A 12,094-nucleotide genomic window follows, 5' to 3' on the forward strand; every position below is an offset into this window, starting at 1 on the left:
TCTGCTTAATTTTAAATTGAATTTTGAGCCGTGCAGATGTGCGATCAGAAGTGTTCTCCCATCCGCACACTTAAGTAGGCCACAGGAAGGTGACCCGTTGTTTGGTGAACACCTTTACAGAATGGGAGAAGTCCTGCTCTAGGCAGATCGAGGACTCGGTGGGTCGGGAGTCCATCTTACCTTTTGGTGATGCGATGGTGTGTTCCCTCTGAAGCCTATAAAGGTTGATTAAAAGTCCTTTTATAAAAGAATACACTCTGTTATATGATCACACTTACCAAACCACACACACATCACGACGAGGGAGGTAAAAAGCGTTCACTACCTGCTTCCAGCCGCCTCATCCCCTGCAAGTGTTTTCTTCCCTCTGCCGGGTTCCTCAAGGCCAAAGTGAAGGTGTACATCACCAGCAAATGGAACTCCGTCTTCTCGTGCCTCCCGCTAAAAGCGGCACAGACCCGCTGGGTTCTTCTGTGCTTGGGAAGCCTTCAAAGGGAAACTGGCAACGGGCTCCTGCGCCCCCCAGCGAATAGCTGTCATTGCCAGAGCGCCTATCCCTTGGGCTCGCTGGGGGGTGGGGGTGGGGGGGTTAGGCATTTTCAGCTGACTCGGACCCACTGGCAGTTAGCCAGGCTGAACCCAGCACTCCCGCACCAGCCTTGAACCAGGCTCTTGAGAGCACAGAGATAGAGACTGACCAAGCTGGCCTTGCTTTAAGCTGCAGAGTGACCGGCCTTCTCATCATCTCGTGCGACAGACGTTACGATTCATTAGAAGATCAATAATCCTGTTGATTACTTCATAACTTCTAATTAGATTACAGGAGAGCTCTTAACCACGAGGTAGCAACGCGTTCACAAATCCTTCCTTTAGATCGCCTCTGAGAGAGCGCGCCACGGCCCCCGCCTTCCTGATGCGCCCTTTGTGCCCCATGGCAGCCCGTGGCTAGTCCCGTCCCAGCCTCTGAGCCCCTCTGCTTCGTTCTCTGGCCCCCAGTGAGAGAGGCCCTCAGGGTAAGGACGGTCACCCTCCCCAGGAGCCAGTACAATGCCTAACACACAATCAGTGCTCAGTAACTTGTTGGATTAATACATCAACGTCATGCATTCTCATTCTCTGAGAACAAGTTACTTGAATGCCCGTTATGTACCAGGCACTGCTAAGTCCTCTATCAGATTCAGAAATAATCACCCGGAGAAAGAGAACCGGTGAGGAGAGTGACTGGGCCTTGGAAGGGCACACTCTGGACACAGAGTCCATCCGGGCAGAGACTGCCTCTGGGGAGCCTTCCTCTGAAGATGGGGGGGGAGCCACCGGGAGGGGGGCTGGACTGGAAACCTCTCCAATCAAAGGCTAGAGAGTTTGTCATCTCGTCAAAAAGTAGGGCCTGCAAGGTGCAGGCAGAGAAAAACTTGAGATGTTACATGAAACTTCTTTTGGGGCGCCTGGGTGGCTTAGTCGGTTAAGCGTCCGACTTTCACTTAGGTCACGATCTCGCGGTTCGTGGGTTCGAGCCCCGCGTCGGGCTCTGTGCTGACTGCCAGCTCAGAGCCTGGAGCCTGTTTCAGAGTCTGTGACTCCCTCTCTCTCTGACCCTCCCCTGCTCACGCTGTCTCTCTCTCTCTCTCCTAGAAATAAAACATTAAAAAAAAATTTACATGAAACTTTTTAACTTGGCCTGAGTCGAGGGGCACCTGGGTGGCTCAGCTGGTTAACTGTCTGACTCATGATTTCGGCTCAGGCCGTGAGGTCACCGTTTGTGAGTTTGAGCCCCGTGTCAGGCTCTGTGCTCTCAGCTTGGGGTTCTCCTGCTCTCTCCACCCCTCCCCTACTCTCTCTCAAATATTTAAAAAAATAAATTGGAAAGAGAAGTGTCCCCTTCATGGTCCCAGGCCGCTTTTGTCTGTTTTCGACTTGGAAGACAGTCTTCGTGTGAGGACAAATTGAGCAAGCGACATGGTTAGAAGGACTCCGGGCCGGGGGCACCTGCCCTTGCGCGGCCGGGAGGAGCAGGGGCCACAGGCTGGGCACTGCTCCCACCCGCAGCCCTGCTTGCCGGGCATGCTCCTGTTGTAACCACGGTCTATACAGACACTGGTTCGAATGAATAAATTTACGCCCACCCCACTTTTCTCACTGATGCAGGCAGAATTCTAGCATTTCACCCCAGAGGAGGAGCACAGAGGTGCATCGAGGAGGAATACCGTGTAGCAGCTGCAAAGAAGGGCTTTGGAATCAGGCTGACCTGATTCTAGTCTCTTCTGACTGTGGCCTGGGATGAACACTCCACCTTTCTAAAGGTGCTCCCTCCTCAACGTGCTCTCGTGTACAATGGGGTAAACAGAAGAAAAAAGTCAGAGTATGAAAACAGTGTCTTTCCTAGGTGGTGAAATTATTATATTTTTTGTGTGCTTTGGCGTATCTCCAAATTGTATTTAACATGCATTTAGTAATTGAGGGGGAAGATACCGATCTTTAAAATTCGTAAGTTCACCAAGAGCTCAGATACTAAAACGTATGTCAAGAGCCACGATTCTGGCTACCTATGGCGATGTGTTTCTTTTGATGACACAATTCAGCATCTTCTTTTAATCCTCTTGAGCCAGGGGATGGAAGCTGGTGCCTTTTTTTTTTTTTTAATTTTTAATGTTTTTATTTCTGAGAGAGAGACACAGCGTGAGCAGGAGAGGGTCAGAGAGAGAGGGAGATACAGAATCCGAAGCAGCTCCAGGCTCTGAGCTGTCAGTACAGAGCCCGATGCGGGCCTCGAACCCACAAACCGTGAGATCATGACCTGAGCCGAAGTCAGATGCTTAACCGACTGAGCCACCCAGATGCCCCACCTGGTGCCCTTTTTAAAAGAAAAAGGAGGCTTGTGCAGCTTAAGTACTTCTGTTGGCGCGGCCGTGCCCAGCGGAGAGACCCCTCCTGGCGCCAGCCAGCTGCAGGCACGCGGTGCTCCCGGAGGAGCCTGAGCTGCTGTGGGCCAGCCGGCACCCAGGGCCTCTCAGAAGCACCTGGGGACTGGCGGCCCCGTCTGAGCACTGGCCTTGGCTCTAAGGCTGCCCTCTGCTGGCCGTGCCCTTCCTCTGCGGACCAGCGGCTCCTGGTGGAGGTCCAGCGGGGTCCCCGCCTACCGCTGCAGGATCCTGTGCCCTCTCTGCCTTTGGGCGCTGGTTTCTGAACTGTCCGCCCCCCAGTGTCTCTCAGGGAAACGGTCCACACCTCCCATCCCCAAGGCTCGCGCCTCCCCACGGTCCTCCCGGAGCGGCTGTCACAGGCGTTCCGGGAGGGAATCCAGTCCTCACCGCACACCCTGCGCTTGGGCGCTGAGGTCAGGGCGAGGGGAAGCAGGCTTCCGAGGGCCTGCTCCCTGGGGAGGGGCCGGAGGCTGAACCCCAGGCCGGTCCAAGCAGACCAGCTCTCCGCATCCTGCCTGCGGAATGGGGACAGGGCTGCTGGGCAGAGAAACGAGGCCGTTCACAGACCTCAGCCTGGGGCCCGGGGTGGGTGGGGCGGCGCCGCAAGCCCCAGGACACGACGGCCGCCCACTGCGGCCACCCGTGCGGCCACAGCACCTCACAGCGGTGCCAAGTGGAGGAGAGAGAACAGCGGCCCAGAGCAGCGACGGGACCCCCTCGTGAGGAAGACGGGAGCCTCGTGCTGGGGGTGAAGACACCAGAGAATGCCCTGGCAGCGCGCTGCGTGGTCTCTGGGGCGGGGAGTACGGAGTCCCCCCCACACGGACACCAGAGGGGCAGCAACGTCTGCCTGGGGACAAAGGAGGCGGCAGCGCCGAGGGCCGCGCACCTTCCGGCTGGGACACGGCAGGCTCCTCCCCTTGCTTCCGAGAGCCCAGCGCACGCCGCGGACATGAGCACACATGCCACCTCTCTCGGGCACTTCCTGCTCTCTTCTCTGCGCCCCGGGAGGGGTGGCGGTCGTGCTGGGCCATGGCACCCTGCGCACGAGGCTCTGAGCAGGCCCCCGGTGAGTGTGCACCAGCTGCTGGGGCGGGCGCAGGGGTGCGAGCGGCGAGCCTGGTGGGGCACCGGGGCGGGCAAGCCCGAGGTTCCCCTTCAGCCGAGGGGCAGGCACACGAAACTCCCCAGTCCCTTGGGCAAATGTTCTGAACTGACAGCTTCTTCCTTTAACTGAGCCTGGCGGCCGTCACCCAGCACGGCCCTCGGAGTCCGGTGTTGCCAGACCTCACGGTGGGAACGTCCACCTTAAACCAAGCAACAGTGAACACGAGTTAACAATTTTACGTGACTTTTATTTAATAAAACCACATATTTACAATTCAAAAAGTCCTAATTTGATAGGCTCCGCTAAATAAAATTAAAGGGTAACTGTACAGGCAATTAAAACATGATATGTAGCAAGTATTACCAGGAATTTTTCTATCGGCAAACTATTTAAAATAGTCAAAAAAACTGAGCAGTTAAAAAGTACCATTGAAAGTGAACATGTTTCCAGGAGAGCTTTCAGGGACCGGGGGTGGGGGAGGCAGCTTCCGACCCCCAAGGGCCTGATGCGCCCCGTCCGGAGCCTGAAGTCCTGGAATCCGGGAATGGCGGGCACGGGAAGGGGAAAGTGCGGACTTCCGAAGGGGTGCGTGGCATTTCCGCTCGTTTCCAGTCTTCCTAAGTGGACGCCTCAAACAGAGAGGCCTGGCCTGTGCAGCCCTCTGTGGAAAGGGGCCACGTGACCCTGCGTGGGAGCTCAGGATCCCCGGCCTTGGAGGCGGACACGTCAAACCACAAGACCTCACGCGGCCCCTGAACAGGTCACGAAAACCTCTTCGGAGCTAAAGACTCGCTAAGGATTTCGGGTCACCATGGGATCCTGTTAAAAACTTAATGCATAAATAGTGACGCAAATCCAAAGAGATTTACGTCCAGCTGCTGGGATCAAAAAAGGGTTAAGGGCCGGGTTCTGAACGCCCGTGACGCCCACGAACATGCCCCGCAGCCACAGCACATGGCCCCTGTGGCGTCGCTTCCTGGCCTGATTTAGGAATGTCTTCACGTACAGTAAGAAAATATATACACCCTTCCGGACAGAACGCCCGCGTCGTGGGACCGCGTCCGCGCGTGTGGTGGGGCAGCCGGTGGGGCTCGGTCGGGGGTTACATTCAGCATCGCGGGGTCCCGGGACGCCTCCCCTGAGGTGGGGTGGGTCAGCGCCTGGAGGCTGAGGCAGGAAGTGTCTCCAAGCTGCTCCACAGCCTCCTTGGAGAATTCGATTAAGACGACAGGGGGCAAAGGCAGTTCCAGAAAACAGGACACGCGGGAGAGAACTGGGGTGAAGGGCGCACGGGTGGCCCCGGCTCCCCGACTGGCTACTGCGCCTACACGTGTCGGCAGTGGACGGGGTGGACGCAGAAAACCCGCCGGGGCGAGGTCACGGTCAGGCCCCAGCCCCGTCCCGGCCTCCTTGCCAGGTGCCCGCTGCCAGGGCCGAGGGGAGGGCCCGGCCCACGGCGCCCCGGCCGCCAAGCGCTCCCACACGCGGGCCTGCCTGTCCTCCGCGCGGCTCCGTGCGGAACTGCTTGTCCCCTTGAGTCTGGACAACCGGAGCTTGTACGACAGAACTGGGAAGAGTCACTCGAGAGAAAGTCAGGACCACAAAGCTGCTGACCGATGAACCTGGGGGAGAGCGGCTGCGGCTATGACTGGGGGGGGGGGGGGGGGGGGGGGGGGGGGGGGGGGGGGGGGGGGAGGCGCGCAGAACAAGCACCGAGGGCCCCGACCGGCCCGTCTGCGCCACCGGAAGCGAACAGCCATTCCTCGGCCCTCACGACGGTCCAGCCCGAAGCCAGACGTGCGAGGAGGAAACCACTGGCATCCAGGACCCGTTCAGGGGACGAGGGGAGGAGCAGCATCGTGTGACGGCACGGGCGCAGGCCCCCCGGCCCCCAGCGCCCGCAGACAGGAGGCGGGGGGGGGTTGGCTCCCTCCCGCGCTCTTCCCGTCAGGTCTCAGGCCTTCTGTGTGCACAGCCGCCCCTGAACCTCGGGGAGAGCACGGGCCCCCGACCCGCGTACGGAGAAGCTGGGGAGCCCGGGCACTGGTGCGGGACCGCCCGTGACAGCCCGTCCTCCTTTCCCGCTAGCTCCGCCAGGCGGGCTGTGAGCACGTGGTCACCGCCAGCTCCGGAAAGGTTGTCCTGAACACCGAGTCGACGGCCCCTCCCTGCTCACGACGGAAAGGAGCCAGCAACCTCTCCGGGCCTCCCGGGGGGGGGGGGGGGGGCTCTCCTGCACCTGGGCTACGGAGGACCGGAATGTACTTTCCATCAGGTGACATAAAAGCATGACAATTTAATTCACTTTCGCTGAAATGGGGGGAGGGGGAAGTAGCCACTGCCTCATTTTTAAACCATGCAGAGGACGCGGCGCTGGCCGAGGTCCACACCAGCTTGTCGTCCCGCCGAGCTCCTTAAGGCTAAGCCTTGGGGTGAGTCCTTTAAAAGTCGTTTCTTTTGTTTTGTTTAAGGCCAACTCCAGGGTTAGGGTCAGTTGTGAAAACAGCCCGTTGTTGTCCGCGGCCAGTGTGTGTGTCCGAGGCCACGCAGGCGCCGCCTGGAGGTCTGCCGTGGGCCGGGCACGGGTCCGCCTGTCCCCTCAGTGTCTGAGCGACGGGCTTCCTTTCTCCGAGTCGCGGCTGTCCTTCTGCAGCGCGGTCAGTACCTGGAAGCACAGGGGAGACGCCCGTGGGTGACCTGCAAGCGCACTGGACACGGGCGGCGGGACGCGTGGCCTCCTGGCCGGTGTGTGTCCTCCCCACCCCCGCCGCCCCCGCCCCGCTTTCAACAGCCGCGCCCAGGGCCCTCCTGCTCGCGTGGGAACCAGCCGCGCCGCCTCCGGTGCGCGCCCAGCAGCCGTGTCCCACAGGCCATGGGGCCGGTGCAGGGCTTCTCCCTCCGCCCCGGCGCCAGCCCACCCCCTCCAGCAGGCCACCGAGCGCCCCTGGGCCGTCAGTGCAGCCGCTCCCCTCCCCCGCCCGCCCCTCCCCTTCCCCAGCAAACCGCACTCTGCTCTGCTCCGGACACGGACACGGGCTCTCTTCTCTGCCTCCTGAACTCTCCCCTCCGCTCCCAACTCTGCGCTCCCTCAGCTCTTGGTTAACACACTCGTTTTTAAAGACCCCACACTGCACCGTGACCGCTTGGGCACAGTAGTGGCAACAGCATGGGCCCCCCGACTCCGGGCACGTCATGCGCTGCGGCCGTCGGTGCACACAGCACACGCTCGGGAAGGTTAAGGCCCCGCAGTTGGGCAGCCGAGCACCGGGCGCTCACGAGAGAGACTGCTGACAGCTCACCGCACGCAACCCCGGGCTTACCTGGCGCCGCGTCACTGCGCCCAAGTCACAGACTCCCCGGGGCGGAGCAGAAGCATTTTGTGTAGGTTTCCAGTAAGCTACACGGAAGGACTAAGGGCGGCTAAGTGCCCTCCCCGCCGCCGCCGCCGCCCCCGCGGGGCTGCCAAGCAGACACACACTTACTGGTTCTGCAAAGGTCTCCGGGGCCTTAGCCCGAGGCCATGCATTCGGGGGAAATACGGACCACAGTTCGCGGGGAACCTGGAGCCGTGTCAACTCGACGCCCACCCGCACCCCAGCGGCAGGCCAGCTCTCATGATCCCAATCCTAGAAAACGTCCTACTGTCCAAGAGCCCCCAACCTAGTTTTAGCCGAGTGTTTCTACCATTTTTGCCTCGGCTTCAGGGAACCAGAGGAGCGAGTCAGAGGATGGCAGCGCCGTTGCACGCAAGGCACACGGCCCAGGTGGTCACACAGGGGCCCCGCCCGGAGGGCCCGCCCAGCTGCTGGCTCTACAGTCACCGCCTTCACACTCCTGCTAGTTAGGAACGTGTGGCCCCAGATTTTTGTGCTGCACCGTCCATTTCTTTCTCACCCAAAGAAAGGCTCTTCCTGCCTCGCCCCAGACCCCTGACGAGCGCACGGCCAGCCCTGCTCAGCATGAGCTGCGCGGATTCTGTGCCGTTTTACTGAGGTGTGGTTCCTTCCCATGTGAGCTGCCCAGTGAGCGCGGGCCCCGCAGGCTGAGGCGTTTGTGCACGTGTGTGACACTGCCGCGGCCGGCTTTAGAGCGTCCCCACCGCCTCCAGGAGAAGCCGGGCACTGCGGGCCCCGTGACCCCGCTGATCTCCCCTGCTGCCGGGAGCCCCCTGCCTGTCCTGGACCTGCCCTGGTCGGGAGCGCCTGGCTGTGTCACGCCACACGAGGTGCCCAAGGCCCGCACTTCATTCCTCTCCATGCACGGAATGTATGTAACATTCAAAAATGCAAACCGCGTCCCCCCCAGCACAAAACGGGGCCCATCCCCGTCCCCAGTAAAGCCAGAGGAGCCCCTCGCAGCATCCCCCAAAGTCACAGCAGACTCGCTTCTTACCAGGGGACCCAGACAGGAAGACAGTCCACCGGCCAGACAGCCGTGTAGCGGGGCAGGACGGACAGAAAGGGCGAGGACAAACGACCCAGGCAAGCGGGGGCCCTGCCCTCTGGTCACCAAATGGGCTCACCTGTGCACTTACACAAGGGCGAGTTTTAAGATCTGTAAGTTACATCTCAATAAAACTGTTATAGAATTAAATAGGCTGCTGGACAGTAATACGCCCAAACATAAACACCTGAACATGACCAAGCCGGTAGATCTGAGAGTCACTTTACAGGAAACAGCCAGTACTGAAGATTACGCCGAACACCGCTGCCCGGGTGCAGCGGGCAAGATCCAGACCCTAGGAACCGCTGTAGAACCAGTGAGTTCATTGCTTCACCAACAGAGGAGGAGGAGGGATGAAAGGAAAGGTGGTGTGAACTACGTACTATAAACAGACTAAAAAAGATCTTTCCGCTCCCGGCTACGCGAACCTTATTTGGCTCTTGATTCAAACTGTGAGGCCAGTGATAGACTGTCAGAAATCTGAAAAACGAATGGCTGTTTGATAAGGATGTAGGGTCTGGGATGTATTTTATTCTACTTTAATGTGGAGTTAAAAGCTCCCACTGACAAGAAGGGTAAATGAGGGGCGTGCAGTCTGGCCTACACAGGGGAGCAGAAGCGTCCAGGTAACCTCGAGTGGGCCCTGACGCTCACACAAGCTTTGAGCCTATGCGGGTCAAGAGGCAGGGCTTTCTTTTTCCTTTTTTAAAGTCCGATAAAGACTTAGAACCAGACAACACCGGCCAATCCCACAGGGGACAACCCTAGACGGGACGTCCAGAGGTCAGAGGGGCCTAGAAGAAGTAGGCCCAGGATGGACTTGCTCCCACACGGGCGGCTCGGCCACCAGAGGCCAGAGTACACGGCCCAGGGGGCCATCCTTCAGCCCTCCTGGCCTCCACCGACTGCGGAGGGCAAGCACTTCGCTTTTGTGGGTCTTCCACGTTTCTCAGTGACGGGGACAAGCCCGGCCACCCCTGCCCGGGCCCAGCAGGTTTATAAGAAGGACTCTGTTTAGGGACAGCCTTCTTCTCACAAGGCAGCAATGAGCTTCCTCAATCATGCAACAGAGCCCAACCGTCTGCGGGAAAAAGAGACCAAACGATGCGTTTACCTGAGCCCACTTCTTGTTGCGACTCTGCATCTGAATTGTGGCGATGGAGGCGAAAACCTCCTCGGCAGGCAGGTCCTCGGGGAGCCTCGTGAGGAACTGGGCTACGTGAATGAAGTCCATCTTGGTCAGGATGTCCTCAAACAGCCTCAGGATGCCCAGGGCCGTGCGGAACAGAAACTCTTCGCCGTCACGACAGAACACATCCCAAATGCGACAGGCCAGGTCGAGGGGCAGGGACTTACTGTACAAGGTGAAGATCCTGGAAGACAAGTTCAGAGGTTCTCAGGTTTGGGACGGCACGAAGAGCGAGCGCTGAATTCAGGTCAGATTCATTAAGGACCTGCCCTGAGCTAGTGATGCTCGTACTGAGACACAAGGTGGGGGGGCGGGGAGCGGGGGAACGAGGCCGAAATCCTGAAGGCCGATTTTATAAAAAAGCATTATCGGCTTTCACGCAGAGTCCCTGTACGATTTCGATAGTGCTGACTCTGATTACGTCTATACTCGAGAAGGTATTTGTCGAGAATCTACTACGTGCTTATTACTCTGGTAGGCGCTGGGCACAAGGTTAATAAGATGGATGGAGCTTAGAGCGTGAGGGGAGTAAAAACAGCCGACAGGCCCTTATGACCAGTGTACACATGCACCCATTACTCGTGAAGAGCGCTGTACACTTTTCGCCCCCAAGGGGTCTGCAAAGGAACAAAGCAAAATCTTCCAAATGCGTTTGAATGTAGATTAGAAGAAACTGATCTTATACTTAAAAACGCAGACCGTCAGGTGAAAAAGTGAAGCACAGATATGCACTATGTTAAAATACCTTGATAATTATTGTGATCATTACCATTCAGACTCCCAGACATAGACCATCTCGGGTGATCAACTGGAGTATCAGGTTTAAGCATTTCGACTCTGGAAAGGGTCGGTGTCAGGAGGCGCCGCCCTGGTCCGAGAGCAGTGTCGTCCAGCCTTCCACAGCTGGACTGCTTCCCAGGACAGACGCCACCAGAAGGTTTGTGCCGTAGTGGCCAGCGTGCTCCTGAGTCTGTGGTGACCTCCCAGCTCTCACGTGGCAGCGTGCTCAGAAACAGCCTCTCCTCTGGGGCCCAGAGGAATGTTTCATGCGGTCAAGGGCACGCATTCCAAACAGCATGCTGAGAGCCCCAAATATTCAAGGCTACCAAGCTCTGATCAGAGTTTTAAGGTGGCAGGACAATTTAGATTTCCTTCAACTCAGCTGCTGGAAGAGGGACAGGTGTCACAGAAAGGCCCCTACATCATACAAACCACAAGAGCTGAGGTTAAACCAGGGACCTACGAAGTACCGTGCGCTACACCAGGCACTTCACAAGTGCCCCGCACTCAGCAGCCGGCACCCCCTGGGGGATGTGAGCTTTTAGCTCATCTGACCCGAAGGAACTGGGCCCCCCGTCCCGCACCCAGTAAGTGGGAAGCCAGGCTGTGACCCTGACCCTGAAGCCCCAGGCTGACACGACCAGACTGCTTGCTGTATACATGACGGGGCAATGCACTGTTGAAGCCTGGGTGTTTATCTGTCTGTTTACTCAGAGATTTTATTCTTAAGTAATCTTTCCACCCAATGTGGGCCTGGAGCCCACGACCCCGAGGCCAGCCACCGACGGAGCCAGCTGGGTGCCCAGGACACTTTATTTTTTCAAGTCACAACAAGCCTTGAGCTCGAGTTGCTTATTGTCTCAAACACGGAAAACCGACTCATCGTCCGGTCAAGAAAACAGTTAAAGGAAGATCCAAGAGACTCTTTCATGTTTGTTTCTTTATTGTTAGTCATTTCTACGGCCATCAACCTGCAGAAAGATCCATACCTTCCATCGACGGAGCCGGCCAGGTGCCCCGCTTGTTTTCTTTAAGTTTATTTGTTCATGACGTCCAAGAGACTTTTTGGTTTCTAGTCTGAATCTAGAGAACATTCTCAATTCTACCTACAAAATGTACATTATTAATGCTATTAAAAAAAAGCAGAATGGACTATCATCCGTGATACCCTCTCTTACCTGCAAGTTCATTCCTGGAAAGCAAACCCCTGCCATCTGAAAAGCAGAGCCTTAAGTAAAAAAATTATCAGAAAACAGACAAAGCCATGGGCAAAGAGCAGAGTAACAACGAAAGAAAAGTGATGTGACATTCTGGCTTCAGATTCACGTGCGCCTCTCCAGAAGCCACTTTCGCTGTCCCAAACTTTGTAAAATTGAGCCAACATCTAAACGACCAAGAATGCCACTGGGAGTGAGTGGCACGCCCTGCTGGGTCCTCACATCCCTCCCAGGCTCTTCCGCTGCTCCGTGCGGGAACTGCCCACACCCGAGCTCTTTCGACGCCGAGCAGATCTGTCCTCCCATCAAGAGTACCTTCTGAAGGCGACTACTATATGCTAATCACGGTTTTTTGGTGACGAGGGTACGTGGCATCAAACAAAAGGGACAAAGTTCCCTGGCTCCGGAGCAAAGGGGACAAAGCGCACAGCATGTC

At 57.6% G+C, this 12,094-nt stretch overlaps 1 protein-coding gene across 6 annotated transcripts in view; it reads right to left on the minus strand.

Annotated features, from left to right (window-relative positions):
- Positions 1–6,543: 6,543 nt before the first annotated feature.
- The window catches only part of TBC1D14 (TBC1 domain family member 14), a 102,675-nt gene continuing 97,124 nt past the window's right edge, over positions 6,544–12,094 (minus strand). For all 6 annotated transcript variants that reach the window (XM_039232049.1, XM_039232048.1, XM_039232047.1 and 3 more), the window contains 2 exons: positions 9,587–9,845; positions 6,544–6,694 (listed from right to left, as the gene is read on the minus strand). In XM_039232049.1, the coding sequence (XP_039087980.1) occupies positions 6,629–6,694; positions 9,587–9,845 (325 nt within the window). In that variant the 3' untranslated portion in view covers positions 6,544–6,628. The remainder of the gene's footprint in view (positions 6,695–9,586; positions 9,846–12,094) is intronic.

The sequence above is a fragment of the Hyaena hyaena genome, unplaced genomic scaffold (genome assembly GCF_003009895.1).
Source record: "Hyaena hyaena isolate Hyena2069 unplaced genomic scaffold, ASM300989v1 scaffold_63, whole genome shotgun sequence".
NCBI lineage: Eukaryota > Metazoa > Chordata > Mammalia > Carnivora > Hyaenidae > Hyaena > Hyaena hyaena.